Source organism: Dermacentor albipictus, chromosome 10, assembly GCF_038994185.2.
Source record: "Dermacentor albipictus isolate Rhodes 1998 colony chromosome 10, USDA_Dalb.pri_finalv2, whole genome shotgun sequence".
Taxonomy (NCBI): Eukaryota; Metazoa; Arthropoda; class Arachnida; order Ixodida; family Ixodidae; genus Dermacentor; species Dermacentor albipictus.
The window spans coordinates 57,998,912-58,019,410 of record NC_091830.1 but is presented as its reverse complement, the minus strand read 5'-3'; the positions used below and the strand labels follow the sequence as shown (position 1 = coordinate 58,019,410).

Sequence of the window (20,499 nt, the reverse complement as noted above, 5' to 3'; positions counted from 1 at the left end):
TGAACGTAAAAAAAAAGCCCACAGAAAATGATTCTAGGCTCCTAGAGAAATCTTGTGTCGATGTATTTTTGACCTAAGATTTTTCTTAGTGTCCTGTTGAGTAGCGTTGCTTAGAAGCTTGGATAATTGGTAAATACTCAAGAAGGACAGTCTGAATGTGTGGGTGCGGTTACTAATGAGCGTTCCTTTATTGACCGCTTTCATTGGTCCTTGTTTATTATTCCTCACGCTGAAAAATTTAACGTAATAGTTAAATTATTGTAAAAGATAACACGAAGACTTGAAAAGATGAATAGTGGTACTGCTACAAGCACGAGCCCTGAATAATGTCTCAGTTCCACAAAACGTGCTCGTGCAGCACCAACAACGCAAGAAACGCGCGAACATGAATCAAGGACTGAGGAAGGTGAAAATTTTGTCCCAGTTTCATTACCCTTTAATGGCTGATCTCGTGTGTGTCCTTTCTTTTTATTCGGCCATGTACCACACCTTTGAGATCATCATCATCATCAATTTCGCAATAGCAGCTGCATTGGCACCTTGCAGCTCGTGTGAGCAAAGAAGAAGTCCCGTGTCTCAAAATTAGGCAAGCGGCGGGTCGCCGCGCTGATGACAAAATTCGCGAAGGTAAGGCGTTCCCATATAAAACACAATTCCTCCTCTTCGCCTCAGACAGGTCGCCGCATGAGATAGCGGCTCGTCTACGCCCGCCCAAGCAGGCCATCGTCCGGTGTAGGTGCTCTTCTGCGGCAGCTCAAGGACCAACGGCAACGCAGACGCTAGCTGCGTCGCCCACGTTCGGGGTGAACCGCTACGCATCAGGTTGTCCCCACGGGGCCACTCAGTTTGACGAGGTACATGGAAATTCTAGCTCCAATCACAGAATGTGAAGTTGCACCGAATAGTACAACCAGTGCACACGCTGGAATAGAAGCACCATGACATACGCAAATGACGCGTAAGAGAACGAGTGTATTGTTCACATTCACGTGGAAACTATAGATATAACGTGAATAAAGCAGTTAATAGATTGCGCATCAGCTTTCTTCCTATAATCGCGTTTTCTTAGCGTGTTTACTGTTACAGAGCGCCACTGCGATGCCACGATCACGAACCAAGTAGACTGCGTGCAGCCGTGTATTAGTTTCAGTCACCGCGGCAGCATAACGGAGGTGCACTGGAAAAATTTATCTCAGGAATTTCGTATACAGGCCCGTCGACCCGTCTTCACATATCATAAATAAATCATAAATCGACCCGTCTTCATATATCAGATGACTACGAAGGCGAAGTGCACAAATTGGCCCTGCTCGCACATAGTTATACACTAAATGCAAAATGTCCACCTAATGTTATAGACGGCGCCTAGGCTCAGTCACTGAATGCTTCACTCTTTGAATTAAAATTATGAGGTATAATCACGATGGAAATCTCTTCTAAGTAAATGTCTGCGGCCCTGCTGTTTGTTCCGGCAGCGTAAGATTTCTACGGCTCAAAAATAATTCCAATTTTGAAGAAGCGCATAAATTGCGAGAACAACAGGAACAGCAGACATAGGCACACATTCTCACAGGACAAAGCGCATATACTGCTGCGGAAGTTAATTTCAGCATGCTTCATTTTCCGGTTGTGCTCCGTGTACCCGGCGTGCTTGCAAAATGAACTCAAACTAAATATCACCATTTATTACTCTGCGTGTAAAATTGGTGCGCGTACGTCCCCGTCTTGCAATCCGAAATATTTACACAGCAACTCGTTGGCCACAGGTGGGCTGCGACGCCCGCAAGCGTGAGATGCGAATTTGAGGGTGCGTATACGGACGTTTTTATTCGCTTCAAAGTGCGCTAGCAGAGTTTTGCGCAAACTGCGTCCGAGAAAACGCAGATCTCGTTTGCGGCGTCACATTATCGTAAAAGTCGGCTTAAGCATGACCTGCTACGTTAGGAAACTGGAAGTACTAGTAAAGTAAACGGTGGATAAATTGCTGCCTTCGGTCGTCTAATTAGCAATGTGTGTGACTGGGCTAGTTGGTAATCTGTTATAATGAACACTGCAACAGCGGACAGTGGACGGAAAGACCAGACCAACACAAACGCTCATTTCATATTTCAGGTTTAGTAATGGGGCTTTCTATATATATATATATATATATATATATATATATATATATATATATATATATATATTTATATATGGGACACCGGTTATTTGCCCTACGCATTGCATTGCATGTACTGTCCATTTTTGTCTCTTAATTTCAACTAGCATATGGACTATCTCCATTTTAGGTCTGACCCACACCGCTCTCTTACTGTCTCCCGCCGTTACCCCTACAGGTTTTCGTTTCATCCCTCCTTGCGTGGTCCTTAACTTGTTCGCGAGCTTCTTTGTTAACCTGCAAGTTTCTGACCCACATGTTAGCACCAGCGGAATGCAATGATTGTAAATCTTCGTTTTTAATTATAGTGATGAGCTTCCAGACAAAAGTCGGTTGCGTCGGCCGTGTGTACTGCAACCTATTCGTACTCTATTACTTGCCTTGTCGTTATCAGTGTCCCCTCTAGGTAATTCGCCTGGAGAGACTCACTTCAGTGGAGACTCCGGTGGCTGTCTGGCGAACATGAATTCTAGTTCCCTTGCTAGGCTATCAGCGCAATCTTTGCATATATTTGCCGCAATATTCACGTCCACCCCCTCTATCGCTTGATTACACAATATCTGCATGAATGGTGGTATTTCTACCGAGTCGAATGCATTTTCATAATCTTTGAAAGCCATATAAAGAGGTAGGTTGGTGATGCTTCTTGCACTTGCGTTTAAAAAAAGCCCGCGAAATACAAAAAGAACCGCTTAATATCGCCACAACTTCAGCGCCCTCAGACGACTGATCAGGAAACGACGTCCGCTCGTCTCTGCAGCGCTGTCCGGGACAGGCTTGGTGTTTTCGGTGGCCGTAAGAAATGCCCCAGCAACTGCTGACGCGCGCAACAAAAAGCAAGTGGTCGCCACTTTTCTAGGAAGCGCAGGCTGCTCCGCATGAGGCCTTGGTGCGGCGAAAACGCGCTTTGCGTGACATGTGCGTGGCCGTGACGCCCAATTTCACGGTCACGGCCGAAAGAAGCGGACGCGGGAAGTGCGTGTGATAGCGTCACCTGGGCTGCACGGCCGTACGCGCTTTCCGGGCAGTAAGGCTCCATGTGGGCAAGTCAAACAATGTGCGAGCTTAAATAGAAATACATTTAATTTCCTGATTGCAAAGATAGCTGCCATGACATTAGGCTACAAAACGTAAGATTAAATGACACGAAAAGCGAACCGTGCGTTGAGGTAATTAGCCGAAAACAAGATACGAAGAAGCAACGGGATCCGGTTCTTCAGGTTCGCTCTTGTCCTGGCGCAACAAGTTCATGACAGGAGCGGTGGTAGGCGTCATGAAGGACATATTCTGTGTACGTTTACGATCTTAGAAATGAGTCTTGACGTGCCTCACATTATTCTTTTTTTAAAGCAAGTCTGCTTCTGAAGCGATTCAGCACTGATACCGCTTCAAAATGTCTGTCGCTGCGCTACTGACGACACCAAGTATTTCGCTGCAAACAAGGGGAATTCTACTTGTTAGTGTGCATGGTGTGATGTTCTTGGTTTCGCATATGCGTTCTTTGACGTATTCCCGCAAAAGGAGTGCTGTGGGGTCATCTTCGGTGACCTTGCAGGTCATACCATTTGTCCCTGCCACCCGATCCACTGTCTTTCGAAGGCCATGTCAAGCGAGCATCGAGGTTGACTACCGCGGCGGAGGAGGGGATTGCGCCAACCAGTGCGGGCACTTCTCGGTCCTATATAGGGCGTTACGGATGGAGCATGGCCTGCGCGTTTCTGAAAAAGTTCGTTTCTTTCGCTTCTTCCACCTACAGGGCGTTTTTGAGGAAGCCCGGCTCATCGTTCCACGATCAAAATCCAGTTGATGAAGTCCAGTGGTGTATGGAAATCATTCTCGTCTAGCTTATGGTGGAGTTGAGTACAATACGGATGAAGCTTCGCCTTCTTCGTGATCATCCGGATAGTTGATTTTGACCCATGCACGTCACCAATTACGTTACGAACTCTAACATGAGGCTCCGCAATCGTGAACGCCAGGATGTCTTTGTCTGCGTCTTCACTTATAGTCGAAGTCCTGTGCTTAGTCTTCTTGAACGTCCCCGTCGGCTTTAGCGTCTGCTTTGTCGTAATAACAGTGGATCCAGTTGGTCTCCCTCCACAGCGCCAAGATTTCGATCGCTATGAGGAGTTTCACCTATCCCAGCGCACCACTGCCAAGAGGAACTCCATATTTGCCTTGTGATCATTTGTAAAGGGCATTCTTCTCGTCTCGAAAAGACAAAATGAACAGATGCCATTGTGTCAATACGTCCCTTTGTTGTTTGCTTGCCTTCTTTCGAAACTCACTGGCGTGACGCATCGCTATGAGGTGCGCAAAGCGAGTGACGGTGATGGTGAGTCGCGCGTCGATTTGACGTGGCGTGAACATACCTTTCGCTCGACTTGTGCACCGAAACTCGAATACGCACGGCAATAAAAAACAATAAGAAAAGATCGGGCTTGACTAAATGCTGACCACAGAACAGTTTAACGGGGAACGAATATGCAATTGTCATGTTCTTTTATTAGTTCGCGATCGCACCTTACTATCGAGAGTTGCTGGCGCGTATCTTTTGGCCACTGGAAACGCCAAGCCTGTCCCGAACAGCACTGCAGAGACAAGCGCATTTTCTTTCTTGATCGGTCGTCTGGAAGCATTGAAATATTGGCGCTATCACGATCTTGTTTTTGTATTTCGCGAGATTTCTCTAAAAAAAGTACAAAAAGTTCCATGAATGGCACTTAGTTGCAAACACTTCAGTGGGCCATTTTCAAATGTTATCTAAAACTCGTTTTGCTTGTTTCATTGTGACACCAATATTTACAAAGTTAGATAATGAGGTATACTAATTAAATGGCTTTTCAAAACGACGGAGGTACCACAAACATGGCCGCGCGATTCTAAATACCACTGAGTTGGTTTCAGCCCCCTAGCACACTGCGTCATTTTTAAAACGTTGTACTTTACGGGCGATAACCTCGATCTGATTTGAGGCACGCCGCAGTGGGGAGCTCCAGATTATTTTCACCGCCTGGGATCACTTTGGTCACCTAAGTACAGGAGTGTTTTTGCATTTCATCCCCATCGAAATGTGGCCGCCATTATTGGGGTTTGATCCTGCGACCTCGTGCTTAATAGTTTAATAGTCCTACAACAAAGCCATTAAGCAACCACGCCGGGTAGGCTGCCTTGAACTAGCCCACTCTGTGTAAAGTATTATATGTATACTTATACGCGTACGCGTACAAGTCACTGCAATCGAACTGTACCTTTGTGTTTGTTTGTGAAAACAAACCATGAACAATAGCAAACATAACAACTCATGATTCATTTGTGAGAAAGAGCGTGCATTAGCCGCGAGAAGCACTCTCAGTGAATGCATAGGCTAATTCCTTGCCGGGTAGAACAACACAGGGATAGCGAACACAATCACTCTGGGCACTGAGTGATGCCTGAATGTACATTACCCCGTATCTTGGGAAATGAACTACATAAGACAGGCTGGCAGCGGCCTCAACCTTAGACTGCAAGGCCACAATTTAGTGGTGCAGAAGGGTAAAAAGCACTCTCTCATATTTTAACCACTATGTTTGGTGCCTATGTTTTACGAGACTGCTGTTGTGGTGAAGCATGAAAGGGATCACACAAGGGTGATAATTGAGGCCTCAGTCGTCACCAGGGCTGATCGTGTTAGCAATGCTTCTGTTTCCCTGTCTCAAAGTTTACTTGCCTATCTTAATTGCACAGAAAGTGGTTCTGGCTCCTAATCTACATTGCTTTCTCACAAATGAATGATGAACCATTGCGTATCCTTTAGGTTTGCGTTATTTCTCGTTTTAGCACTGTTCGCAATATTGGAAACCGAAAACGATGCCTGTATATATACAGGGTGATCACGTGTAAATTTTACGGAATTTGTTAGAATTCGCCTGTGAGACAAGGCATACTTCTTGTAATTGAGGTAGAGTAATAAAAAGGGTGGACATTATTGCCACAAGAAATCGAAACACATAATGTTTTAAGGAAAATTTCTTAATGAGACTATTAGTTATTTACGGAACATGTTGCAATTTGCGAATGGTAGCCAGCGAGTTTGCAAGAGCTATACACTAGAAATGAATTTCAAGGAAGTCACCTATTTCTATATGCTATCTTCCAATATGTGGGACGAAATGTATGGGGGCTTCCATTAATTTTGTGCTTGAGTGCATTAAATATTGTTTTTTTAAATAAGTAAATAGAACAACAGTGCATTTTTATGGCGGGGTTCCTGGCTCCTACCTCCCAATTTACGTCATTCTGGAAATTCATTAGCAGTGCGTATGCCTTGAAAGCTCTCTGGCTACACTTGCTAAGTTGTAATACCCGACACAAAATAAACAATTAAGAATGGAATTACTGAATTTTCTGTAATTATTTCAACAAGTCTCAATTTCTTGTGCACGGAATGTCCGCGTCTCTGAATAACCCAGTTCCAGGACTAGAACTATCATTTGCAACAGACAATTCAATAAATTCCGGAAAAAAAAACATCATCTGCCACTATGTGTGGGGTTTTTAATAAAGCTTGTGTTGGAAATCAGCGCATGTGTTCATTTGTCCATTACTTTCATCCTTCATCCGCATTTACGCTTGCTTTTATAATGACTAATTAGGGCTACAGGCTGGGTACTATGAATATAGGCTCATGATGAAGAGGAGAACATTTTAACCTTATATACTGTGTGCAACCCACCTCCCCTTAGGTCGAAAATACTTCTGACCAGACCTTAACGGGATCCTTCTCTTTGGTTTCTAATAATTTTTTATAATTTGCCCATGGCAGACTGCGATTCCTGTCCTTGAGTTTGATTCCTCGTACAGGTGGACAATATTTGGGTGAAACATCCAAGTACATCGATATGTTTCACGATATGCTGTTTTCGTCTGTATCCAACGAGATCGTTATGTAAAATAGTAGTCAGTGCAAACAGACGTTCTGTTCCGGTCCAGATGATTGGTTCAGCAGTTTTGCGATGGATGTCATGCGAGTGCAAAATCGCGCAGCAAACGACTGGTCAAAAATGGCCGCTTTTTGAGAAAAGCAATCACTTGCAGAGCTGTGAGACCGGTGCCACTTAGTAGCCCATGTGAATGAGCACTAATGCAAAGCAGCACCAGCACATAGTGTCAATCACGTTATATAAGTGACCCAATAACGAGGAAGGAGGAAGATGCATGACTGCATCTGTATCAGTAGCCATCACAGGCCGGCCATGTAGAGGTTTTATGTTCTGCGCCCGCTGACCGGCCATTTGCTTTTGATTTCGTGTAATTTATCAAAACTACGAAGATTCCTCCATTGCCTTCATCCATTGTTGGCTCCGCCTTTTTATTTGTGCGCATGTTATTTCTTTTTTTTTTGAACGTTCTAAAGCGCTCCTTGGTAAGAGTTTCGCTCTTAAAAAGTGTTTACTTCCTACTTTTTGATGGTCTCCATGCGCACCATCAACGTGAGCGGAATTTCGTGCCAAGAAACTTCGGCACGAATCGCGATGAAAACGCAAGATATAGTCGTATATAGATTCTACAATTCTACAGGAAGGTGCCTACAAGCATAGTTGCACACATTCACCTAGTGAAGTCGAAACAGCGTTCTGCTTGACACTTCACCGTTGTCTTTCGGCTTCAGTTGCTTAGGTTGTACATTAACTCATTGTACTTGCAGTTAGGGAGCTCCATTCACTGCCTTAAACAGGTTGCAAAAGCCAGAAAAGGCCGTTGTTAAAACTATCTCTTTTCAGCTAGAGCTGCCTATTTATGGGTAGCTATAGCGGGCTGTATAATCATAATTAAGCACGAAGAGCACTACTATGATGTATGCCCCATACCCAAGGGCACTTTTGCTGGAAGTGTTATAGCCGAGGTATTCTATGTACCTGTAGCTGAGTGTCGCTCTAGAATTTTCAATGTTTTCAATTGAATGTGTTTTTGTTTTTGGCAATATTGAGAATGCATTCATTAAAACTGCCGTTTTATCGCTGAAAGCTGAAGAAATTTGCAAATCTAAGCCAGCTTCTGTTTTATCAAGGTGAATGCGCGAGGACAGTGTTCATCGCGCCCATTCCGCATTCTTAACCTGCGGTAATTGGCATTCATCGCATGCAGTGTAATTTTCGCAAACATCAGCGGCAGTACGGAGTCAGTAGATTGCATATTTGACTGAAAATAAACATTCTTGCATACTTGAGCATGTCCTACAAGGTCTTGTGCAAGCATGGTACTTTGACGCAATACTGCGCCGCGTTTTTGAACCTTCAGTTCTAGTGCTCAGTGAAAACAGCGTACATCGAAGCACTAGAAAAAGTGCTTCTAAGCCAGAGAGCTCTTTGAATAACTTTTCAGAAAACATTTTCGCCCAACAACCTTTACTTTCCCTTTCCTGGAGGTGTGTGTATGACGTCATGATGCAGAAGCTGTTCACATCAGAGGTTGACCCCGCCATGAAGGCGACGTGTTAACACTTTCCCACGCTTCTTCGCGCGTATTGTATACGGTTGCTCAATGCTGGGTGCCATATGGTAGCATAACAGACGAACGAGTGCCAGAGCGGCGGGATGTACACCTATCTCAGCATGGAAAAAGAAATAGCCTCAGACGGAGTATGTCATACGGACGCGCTGTTCTGAAAACGTCTGAACTGACCATAACACAAAAGTAAATAATGCAATAAAGTATCGCGTGCAGTGTCCTAGTGGTAAATTTTTCATACCTTATGCAGGATTACTTCATTAGAATATAGTAAACTTTCTCCATCCCTGCATTGGTGTTTCAGAACTGATAGGTTTAAGCACTGAACAACGTTTTTGCAGTCGAGTTGACAAGCACATACCGCACATGGCGGCAGTGGGCACCATCCTGTTCCTTCTGGCCACGGCCTCATGCGGCGTCGCATTTGATGTGGAGAAGAGCACTTCCAAGGGTGTCGTCGGCGGAAACCGGATCGGAGTACTTGGTCGTACAATACAAGAGTACCGTGGGATCCCGTACGCGCAGCCACCAGTGGGAAGGCTACGCTTTCAACCACCACAGCCCCACGAGGAATGGGAAGACGTGTTGGACACAACAAACAGGAGGACTGCTTGCCCACAAGTAGGCACACATTTTTTTGGTCTAACCGTAAAATTGCTAAAACCATAGTGGTGAGCGGACAGCAGACGTGCTTCGACGGCTAGGAACAAGATCGTCATGTGAGCACTAGAAGCGCCCACTGTTTGTTGCTGCAAGCTGAAGAATTCTTGAGGCATATCTTACGCTTGTTAGGATATTTGTGCCCGCTATGCGGACATACTACCGAGAATATAGAATAAAGCCGTTCATGGTGGCTATTCGGATAATAGCTAAGACGCTAAGTATGAAAATTGATGACCGAAAAATTCCCGCAGAAAGCATTTCAGGATGACTGTTTAACAACGCGATTATTAACGCGATCGCAGCAATGTAACGACATTGCCTGTCTCTAACACCGAAACTCGCCATGTTTAATGTAGCCACATTCCTCTCCCGCGCTTTCCTCTTAACACATACAGCCATATAGTGGCGCCGCCCTGAAGTCCGCACATGGTGTGTCTGTACACATTTATTATTTAAAAAGGAAGGGACGTTGACACCAATCAAAATAATTTAAAACCTTTTTTATGTTTTATGAATGTATATGACGGGGGTTCGATTCCTTACAGCGCCGAAATTTTTTCATTGATTTTTGGTATTGAAAAGCGGCGCATAACTAGTGGCACACACCAAGTGACACAAGACGGCGTAAAAGAGGTTTGTTCAACAGCGCTACTTACTGTGCACATTCATGGCTCTGCTCGCTAAAGGGATTGGCTGTTGTACTTGACGAAAAGGTTTCACGCGGGTTCACGGCCATGAACAAGTTATATTTTAAATGTATTCTAATGCGATCAGCATTCTAGGCGTAGTTAACGAAATTTTGGAGGACTATGTATGCTTGTATATATGCATGTATGTATGCATGTATTTATGCATGTATGCATGTATCTGTGAAGCTATGCAAGTATGGATCTAGGTTAGCCTCTATGTATGCTTGTGGTGAACCGTTTTCCTGCCTACCTGGGTCGCTGGCTAGTTTGTGCTTGACTGGGTAGCGAATGCAGCTGATTATAAGTTAGCACTTCAAACGAGACAGAAAAGGTAGTCATATTGCAGCTTAGGAAGCTCAACTACCTTGAGTTGATTCATGTTTTACCCTGGCCAGAATAATAGGCAACCAAACGAACGAGGTTTATATGCAGGAAGGTAAACGCACAACATCAGTTGTGAACGAAAGAAAACGGACCCCTCCCTTTCTCGTTATCCCTATTGTTGGTTTAGTTAGATGCCTCTAGTGCAGTCAACTATTTTGTCACACAGACAGGCCGTGCGATAAGTATCACGTATAAGGTGCATTCACCATGAGAGGGTTGGCTCGATGATCCACGCAGCCGTTACGTTTTAGATTTTAATGCTAGGCGGCACTAAACCCTAGACACACTTCATGAAGAACAGTTATATTCCGCATTTTGCAACTCAGAAACTGTATGATTATCAGTATTTGTGACAATGTCCGCAGCAGCTCATTTTACTGCAAGGTCTTCCCCTCTACAAGCGATAACAAGTTGAGTGTTTAGTCGCACCAGAAAAGGACATTTGTTAAAGTGGCAATGTTTCACCGTACGTAATCGCCACGACACGTAATCAGCGTGGTGAAACTAATACATACCTTGAGTGTTTCCACCCAGATTATATTGTTCCCCCGGTGCATTCTGAAGAACAGCATATGTTTAACGTGAAAACGTCGATGTTGACCTTGCAAAAGAATCTTTCAGCAAATATAGGAAATCTTGCAAGCATACATTAAGAGAACCTCTCCTAAACAGGAGGCCAGAAAGGAAGAGCACAGGTCTTTACATTCCTTAGAGCACCCAACTTCTTCACTCCAACTCACTCATCTTACTGTGTGGCAATGCAGTTATTCCGGGCGAGTAAAAAGAAATAATACTATCCCCTGGCATTCATTCATGCAGGTCGTCATTAGCCCCCTCCTGAGTGCCGGCGTGCAGTTCACTGAGGACTGCCTGCACCTCAACATCTGGAGTCCTGTCGCGCGCGCCACCACGCTCGCTCCAGTACTCGTGTCAATCCACGGCGGTGGCTTTTCGCACGGCTCCAGCAGCGTCGAAGTTTTCAATGGCGCCATCCTGGCTGCCAGAACCGGTTTCGTCGTCGTCTCCTTCAACTACAGGCTCGGCATCCTCGGATTCTTAGACGCGAACTCGACAGAGGCACCCGGCAACGTGGGTCTCATGGACCAGAACTTGGCGCTCAGGTGGATCCAGGAAAACATTCGCAACTTTAGAGGCGACCCATCGAAAGTGATGATTTTCGGGGAGAGCGCTGGAGGCATGAGCGCCCACGCCCACGTGATCTCGCCAATGAGCAGCGGCCTCTTCCAAACGGCGGTCCTTATGAGCGGAACGCTACGCAGTCGAGATTTCGTCGAGCCCGTGGGGGACAGCATGCGCAAAGGCAACCTTGTTGCCGTGGCCGTCGGCTGTGCCCACGGTAGCGTCAGCTTGGCCTCCCACCCCGAATCAGTGGTGGCCTGCCTGCGAACCAAAAGCGCCGACGAACTCGTGCGTGCGGCGAGCGAAACATTAGCGCCCAAGATATTCCCGTTCGTGCCGACATTTCCCAACCAGTTCCTGCCACAGGATCCAGACGTATCGATGAGAGAAGGCTCGTTCAACCCTGCCGACATAATAGTCGGAGTGACCACGGACGAGGGAGCCATGGCGCTGTTGTACCCTCCCAGGCCACCACTTCTGGCAGAGAAGATCGAAGGCCTCGGAGAGGAGTCCTTCAACAGTGCCATCCACGAGAGCATCTTCTCTTGGCTCCAGACGAACTCCTCGGAGAAGCTCGCCGCGTACACTTCTGAAGTGCGCGACAAGGCTTCCCTGAGACGCGCGTACGTGGACTTTCTCTCGGACAGGACATTCGTGTGCCCCATGCACTTCACAGGCGAGGCTCATTCCGAACGCGGTCACTCCGTATACTCCTACGTCTTCGGCTACCTGTCAGCAAAGAGCGACCTGCCAACGTGGATGGGCACGCCGCATGGTTGGGACGTGAGCTACATGCTCGGATTCCCCCTCGTTAACCAGGAACAATACGACACGCAAGACGCAGCCATGTCCCAGACTTTCATGAATGTGCTGTCGACGTTTGCTTCCACAGGGTGAGTGAGATATTCATTTAGCATAAAATGGTCCTTTCTGGGGATTTGAATTTAACGAAACCACAACTAAATTTCGACCTGTGGAAGGCTTAGGGGCCCTTTAAGCGTCCTCGAATTTTTTTCTTAAATTTTGTTTTGTCCACATATGGAAGCGAAAAGAAACACCACTTTGCGGTCACTAATAATTTCTAGAACGTAAGTTTCGGCAATGTCAGGATTGTCGGTGAATACAAGCTCCGAAATCTGATTGCCGCCGTTGCTTCGTGAACTAGTAGCGTGAGGTCATGATCATGAAGAGAATCAACATAACGAAGGTGAGCGAGCCGATTAATCTGTCTACTAACCGATGATGTTGACCAGTTTATGACAGATGAGTTTAAATAACCGCGTATTATTAGGACGCGAGTAAGAAACATGTTAGTAACTATCTCGACGACTTCGTTAAATAGGTCAGTAAAGTCAGATCGGCTTTGTGGGGGCGAATAGCAGACGCCTAAAACCCACTCTGAGGGACCAAATTTTAGTGAGATCCAAAGGGCCTCTAGGGGTGAGTTGACAGCTATGATAGACGGCTATAGCTGATATTCCTCTTTCACTGCAATAAACACGCCACCTCCTTTAGAACCAGCCCTATCTTTGCGACAAATTACGAACGGTGAAGGGAGCGCGAGGTTATGGCTAGTGATGTCATCTGGAAGCCACGTGTCCTTGCAAGTAAAGTTATCTGATGATGTGGAATCAATGGTTCCTTTCAATGTGTCAGGTTTGGGGAAGATGGTGCGAATGTTCACCAGAGGAGTGACACCGGGCTGAGATGAGTCTGCGTGTTCTGCTTAAAGGGACCCCAAAGCGAAACAATAAATCAGTTTAACCTAATAAAGCATTGTATGGAACCTTGCAGGTAGTCATTTCAAGATAATAGTATGATTACTACATGAGAAAATGAAGGTCAAGTATCAGTATTTCAATTTCGCACCGAAACCCCGACACTGGTACGTCAGTCGGACGTCAGGGATTCCAAAGTATGTTTTCGCATTTGAGCCAAAGTGGCTGAGTAAAGGCTCCCGAAAAATATCATGCTTAATACACGGTTCCTTCAGAACGCAGTGTAGTCAGTCTGTACCGCTATATAATTAGGCAGGCCCAAGAAGATGCCTTCAAAATCCATATCGTCACAGCGACTAGGTGCCGGAACTTCAAGGAGGCGTGGCCACCCATCTTTCGTTCTTGCTCTTTTTCTGGCTTACCAAAAGTCTTATCGTGGTAAAAGGGGTGTTTTGGTTTTATGGAAAGATAATTTACTAATGCAGAAGAATTCATTCTTCTCTTTATTGTCCCTCTAATCACAGGCTGTCATTCGGTTTGACCCTTCTGTGTTTCTTTTATTCTAACTACTTCGCCCGAAGCACGGCTGCACAGGTAATTTCTGCTGCGCATGTGTAGTTTGGTAAAGGGCGCGAAAAACGTTGATTTGGTTTCCATTTTTTCTTTCGCGAAGTAACGCAGCTTCTTTTGCACAAGTTGCACCACTGGAGAAAAATCTAAGTGTACTATAGGTGTATCGAGGTCTTTCAGCGTGCTTGCTTTATATAAAGCAGCCATTTTAGAGCGCAGCTCTTAGGCATCCGATCCTCTCTTTCGAGTTGGCCCTCGGCGTAACAGAGCAAACGAGCGCGGTGAAGGCTGAAGCAGAAAACGCGGAGAGCAGCGGGAGATGGACAGCAATACCGAAGAGAGCGCGAGGAGGAGAGAGGATGAGGAGGGTGCACGTGAACCTGTAGAGGTGCAAAGCGGAGGAGGAGGGTGTCGCGAAAGCGTGATAAAAAAGCATAGTGCCGCACAAGACGGGCACTGCGGTGACGACCGCTACGAGATAATGCCAGAGGAGCGCGCTGTCGTCTGTTCACCGATAGCCTGCGGCAAACGCGGTGACCGATAGCGTATATTGATACAAAGGGCTGCTTGAGCGGAGGTCCGCCTGCCGTGGTTTGTCTGACGCGTCACCCACCCACTACCTCTGCAACTTTACGCCCAGTTTTGTTCTATGTTAACCTTAACTTTCAGATTGAATCAGTCACTGCATCAATGTTGTCAAATTTTGATACGTTCTCTGTACTTTTTTCCACGGCGCTGACACGGTCCTTTATGGTGCTGATTTCTCGTTTGACATCACTCAGAAGCAGTGGTTTCGGCATTACGCTTCCTAAGCGATGTCAGTACAACCTTGATCTTAGGTCCTGGATTAGCCTCCCCGCCACCCGCGCAGCGAAACAATAACGCAAAACACATAGCCAACAAAAGCGAGCAAGGCCTAGAAAAAAGGCTGTGTGATCAGGCCGCTCGCGCCAGGGAATAGCTGTCACGATTGCACTTCAGGTTCCCAGCAAGGAAGGAACATAACATCCGATGCGCGCACGATACGCACCGATACGTGGAAAAGCCTACACCCATTTATACAGAAATGCACACTCGATGGCAGCAACTGACGGTCAGAAAATTTGCACCTAGGCAGTTTAGAAAGACAAATGCGTAGCCTACCTAAAGAAGCGAAGAGCGGTGCTTGAGCATCGGCCACAAGTGGCGGCGAATCCCAGGATGGTGATGAGAAGTCAGTAGATTTGCAGCTTCCCGGTGCAGTATCTTGCGCTCTTGGTGGCGCTGTCATTACCGGCAACGCAGGGCGTGGAATAACTCACCTAGGCAGTCACACAGGCGATGCCAGATAGAACGACGACTGCGCAGAACATCTGGCGCCGAGCAGTAGCCAGATTCTTGAGCGGCACGAACCGAGGCACGCCAGTCTAATCATGAGTCAGGTGCACATGTTAAGCATGAACTCCCGCTACTTGCGCGGGGAAATATTCCTTACCACTGAAGCGAACGAAATGTGCGTCAGTATTTTAAGGACGCGTCTTCTTTGGTGACTTCACGAGGGTGCGTGGGATCTTCCTGACCTCTAAGGAAAACAGTTATCCTTTCAACGCTCGCTACCGTTGCATGAAGTCGCAAAAGGCAATAAATGTAGGTCTCAATGAAACAAGAACCGAGAATATGTCGTTCAGTAATTAAACCTACAACACTGACATATTTAGCGTCAGACTAGTTGAAAATTAAGCACATTGCAGCACACAGTGCACAATCTCCGGGATGGACTAACTTGGCCAATGTGTATAAGCGAAATCAATGTCAACCAAGTCAACGCTAAAGAAAAGAAGGTCGATTAACATGCACGTAAAAAAAAGTCGCACTTTCACCCGCAAGGCGAAGCAGCGATTGCGATAGGAAATTAGTACACAGATATACGAAGTCAGAATAGCAGCTTTATCGGCCGTGCAAACTTGAAAACATTCGCTCACTAACTGAATTAGCGAACATGTCAGTGCGCGCAAGTAAACGTGAACAAATCGCATTTAATTGACGCGGACAATCGCTGCCAAAACGCTAGTGTGAGCAAGCGCGGCAGCAGCACCGAGCGAAATGACTAGCGTTCTACCGCTAGTCACAGACGTATCAGCCGTCTCCAAATCCCTTTCAAGATACGGCACACGCGACCCAGCGCTGGCCTGCAAGGTACGCATTTGTTGGCGGAGCCGAAGCCACCACCACTCCCTCCCGTGCCTCTCCACTTTCCCCCATATATGGCGCGCCAGATTGAGCCGAGATCGTCAGTTGCCCTTGCGCCCGGCGGACTCCGCACGTCGCAGATGGCTTTCAAGACACAGGGGCGCGACCCTCCGGCCCGAGCAGAACACCACCTTCCTATCCACGGTGTACCTTGTCGCCATCGCAGCTTGTGCTGAAGATACAGCGATCCAATCCGGGTAAGTGGCCGGACGCGGGCGCATGGGCCACCCGGAGGACGACGCCTCACCTTCCCCCCCCCCCCCTACCTCGCTCCAGAGTCTTGCGCATACCGGACGACGGCGTGCTTTCCCTCTATTGAGCCGCGATCGCGAGCTCACCGTCGCACGCTTTCACTCGCACATACAGCACCCGGCGATGATTTTATCGCCTTTGGACTTCATGCGGAACCTCACGGGGACAGTGAAGCCGACGTCAAGAATGCACCTGAAGTGTCCATACCATTGCTATCGGAAAAAAAGGAATGACAAAAATTCGAAATTCAAGGGCATCAGGGAAAAAATATGTAACGCTTGACAATGGAACGAAATGGAATCCAAATATTGCAAACACGTCGCATTAACAGAATTGCATCATCTTTATCTCCAATTTCAGCGTGCAGTCAGGAGGAATAAACTTTAAAAGTTTGCCAACTGTACAATTGTGGGATAGATGGCATGCAAGACTACGCCATGCTAGAAAGCGCCAGTGTGTCTTTTCTGGAACTCCACGATCTCTCCTCTGCTCAGCTTAGGATGCGGGGGTGGATACAGGTCCTCCATCCTAGCGTGCAATTAAAGATTTCAGCGTACCTCTTTCAGCACGCCTTCGTTTGGCCAGACCGCGGCTCGTGAATCCGACGGGATATCCCGGGCAGTTTGCTCATCGGGCAGCGGTGCCCGCTGCTAAGTTAACCCCCAGAAACTCATGTCCAAGGCCGCCGACAATGCATATTATGAAAGGCTTTTTGTAGCGTCCACACGGTCAGCAGGTGCGCGCACTTGGCGTTGCGTATACCCCTGATTTTCCCCAAGGTGTTCGGCAGGTCATTCATTGGAATATTGAGCAGCAACCGTATCTGTGCAATTTGTATCTTTTCTCTCCCAAGGTGTCAAACGCCTTGTCGCTGTTTGACGTGTCAGGAAGTCCCCGGACTTAGTTGCGTTTCGTTCATCATAATTTGGTATGTTGTAAACAATTTAAACTATTCAACTATTTAAACTATTTAAACTAGGCAGAACACTCGCCTCGCGTGCAAGAGGTCCGTGGTTCGAATACCTTGGCCAGCAATTTTCCACCGGATTAAAAAGAAAAAAAATCCGCGTGTTGATAAAATTGCACAAACAGGCCTGGAGTGCGGCTTGATCCCGGTGACCAGAACGGGTAACGCACTCCCTCACCAGAGCAGGATTGGCCACCCTGGTGCAGTACTTGGCCACAACCTCCTATATGAACACGACAATCAAACCCCGGCCCTCAATCCCCAGCAGCTGCGAAGCAACTGACCATGGCGGCGGTCAGAACTGCGACGCAGCAGAGGGTGCTAAGAATCACTGGCTCCGGACAGGCCGCCATTGGAATATGAACCTGGCAACGTTTAACGTTAGAACGTTATCTAGTGAGGCGAGTTTAGCAGTGCTATTGGAGGAATTAGAGGGCATTAACTGGGATATAATAGGGCTCAGTGAAGTTAGGAGGCCAAAAGAAGCATATACAGTGTTAAAAAGCGGGCATGTCCTGTGCTACCGGGGCCTAGCGTAGAGAAGAGAACTAGGAGTCGGATTCCTGATTAATAAGAATATAGCTGGGAACATACAGGAATTCTATAGCATTAACAAGAGGGTGGCAGGTCTTGTTGTGAAACTTAAAAGGAGGTACAAAATGAAGATTGTACAGGCTTGCGCCTTTACATCCAGTCATGATGACCAGGAAGTCGAAAGCTTCTGTGAAGACGTGGAATCGGCGATGGGTAGAGTGAAAACTAAATACACTATACTAATGGGCGACTTTAATGCCAAGGTAGGCAAGAAGCAGGCTGGAGACAAGGCAGTGGGGGAATATGGCATAGGCACTAGGAATAGCAGGGGAGAGTTATTAGTAGAGTTTGCGGAACAGAATAATATGAGGATAATGAATACCCTCTTCCGCAAGCGCGATAGCCGAAAGTGGACGTGGAGGAGCCCGAATGGCGAGACTAGAAATGAAATAGATTTCATACTCTGCGCTAACCCTGGCATCATACAAGATGTGGACGTGCTCGGCAAGGTGCGCTGCAGTGACCACAGGATGGTAAGAACTCGAATTAGCCTAGACCTGAGGAGGGAACGGAAGAAACTGGTACATAAGAAGCCGATTAATGAGTGAGCGGTAAGAGGGAAAATAGAGGAATTCCAGATCAAGCTACAGAACAGGTATTCGGCTTTAATTCAGGAAGAGGGCCTTAGTGTTGAAGCAATGAACGGCAATCATGTGGGCATCATTAAGGAGTGTGCAATGGAAGTCGGGGGTAACTCCGTTAGGCAGGATACCAGCAAACTATCGCAGGAGACGAAAGATCTGATCAAGACACGCCAATGTATGAAAGCTTCTAACCCTACAGCTAGAATAGAGCTGGCAGAACTTTCGAAGTTAATCAACAAGCGTAAGACAGCTGACATAAGGTAGTATAATATGGATAGAATTTAACATGCTCTCAGGAACGGAAAAGCCTAAAAACAGTGAAGAAGAAACTTGGAATTGGCAAGAATAAGATGTATGCGTTAAGAGACAGAGCCGGCAGTATCATTACTAATATGGATGAGATAGTTCAAGTGGCTGAGGAGTTCTATAGAGATTTATACAGTACCAGTGGCACCAATGACGACAATGGAAGCGAAAATAGTCTAGAGGAATTCGAAATCCCAAAGGTAACGCCGGAAGAAGTAAAGACAGCCTTGGGAGATATGCAAAGGGGGAAGACAGCTGGGGAGGATCAGGTAACAGCAGATTTGTTGAAGGATGGTGGACAGATTGTTCTAGAGAAACTGGCCACCCTGTATACGCAATGCCTCATGACCTCGAGAGTACCAGAATCTTGGAAGAACGCTAACATAATCCTAATTCATAAGAAAGGGGACGCCAAAGACTTGAAAAATTATAGACCGATCAGCTTACTGTCCGTTGCCTACAAACTATTTACTAAGGTAATCGCAAATAGAATCAGGAACACCTTAGACTTCTGTCAAGCAATGGACCAGGCAGAATGCCGTATAGGCTACTCAGCAATAGACCATATTCACACTATCAATCAGGTGATAGAGAAATGTGCGGAATATAACCAACCCTTATATATAGCTTTCATTGATTACGAGAAAGCGTTTGATTCTGTCGAAACCTCAGCAGTCATGAAGGCATTACTGAATCAGGGTGTAGACAAGCCGTATGTAAAAATACTGAAAGATATCTATAGCGGCTCCACAGCCGCCGTAGTCCTCCATAACGCAAGCAACAAAATCCCAATAAACAAAGGCATCAGGCAGGGAGATACGATCTCTCCAATGCTATTCACAGCGTGTTTACAGGAGGTATTCAGAGACCTGGATTGGGAAGAATTGGGGATAAAAGTTAATGGAGAATACCTTAGTAACTTTCGATTCACTGATGATATTGCCTTGCTTAGTAACTCAGGGGACCAATTGCAATGCATGCTCACTGACCTGGAGAGGCAAAGCAGAAGAGTGGGTCTAAAAATTAATCTGCAGAAAACTAAAGTAATGTTTAACAGCCTCGGAAGAGAACAGCAATTTACAATAGGCAGTGAGGGACTGGAAGTCGTAAAGGAATACATCTACTTAGGGCAGAAGTGACGGATCATGAGACTGAAATAATCAGAAGAATAAGAATGGGCTGGGGTGCGTTTGGCAGGCTTTCTCAGATCATGAACAGCAGGTTGCCATTATCCCTCAAGAGAAAAGTATATAATAGCTGTGTCTTACCAGTACTCACCTACGGGGCAGAAACCTGGAGGCTTTCGAAAAGGGTGCTACTCAAATTGAGGACGACGCAACGAGCTATGGAAAGAAGAGTGATAGGTGTAACGTTAAGAGATAAGAAAAGAGCAGATTGGGTGAGGGAACAAACGCGAGTTAATGGCATCTTAGTTGAAATCAAGAAAAAGAAGTGGGCATGGGCAGGACATCTAATGAGGAGGGAAGATAACCGATGGTCATTAAAGGTTATGGACTGGATCCCAAGGGAAGGGAAGCGTAGCAGGGGGCGGCAGAAAGTTAGCTGGGCGGATGAGATTAAGAAGTTTGCAGGGACGCCATGGCCACAATTGGTACATGACCGGGGTTGTTGGAGAAGTATGGGAGAGGCCTTTGCCCTGCGGTGGGCGTAACCAGGCTGATGATGATGATGATGATATAAACTATTTAGCACCGCATCTTAGGAAACAATATCCAATACCCCGTTCCCGTCG

At 46.5% G+C, this 20,499-nt stretch overlaps 2 protein-coding genes across 8 annotated transcripts in view; one reads left to right on the top strand and one right to left on the bottom strand.

The window, feature by feature from the left end:
- LOC135896013 (uncharacterized) overlaps nt 1–15,268 on the bottom strand; it is a 209,738-nt gene extending 194,470 nt beyond the window's left edge. For all 4 annotated transcript variants that reach the window (XR_011509152.1, XR_011509153.1, XM_070527789.1 and 1 more), the window contains exon 1: nt 14,958–15,268. Coding sequence is in view for 2 of the 4 variants with exons in the window: in XM_070527789.1 (XP_070383890.1) it covers nt 14,958–15,084 (127 nt within the window). In the remaining 2 variants the exon portion in view is untranslated. The remainder of the gene's footprint in view (nt 1–14,957) is intronic.
- The window catches only part of LOC139050923 (acetylcholinesterase-like), a 29,834-nt gene that overhangs the window by 5,475 nt on the left and 3,860 nt on the right, over nt 1–20,499 (top strand). Inside the window, exons 2-4 of one of the 4 annotated variants that reach the window (XM_070527784.1) lie at nt 677–854; nt 8,992–9,271; nt 11,206–12,419. In XM_070527784.1, the coding sequence (XP_070383885.1) occupies nt 9,017–9,271; nt 11,206–12,419 (1,469 nt within the window). In that variant the 5' untranslated portion in view covers nt 677–854; nt 8,992–9,016. Of the gene's footprint in view, nt 1–511; nt 855–8,991; nt 9,272–11,205; nt 12,420–20,499 lie in introns of those variants that run through there. The other 3 variants (XM_070527786.1, XM_070527783.1, XM_070527785.1) reach the window with 3 other exon arrangements.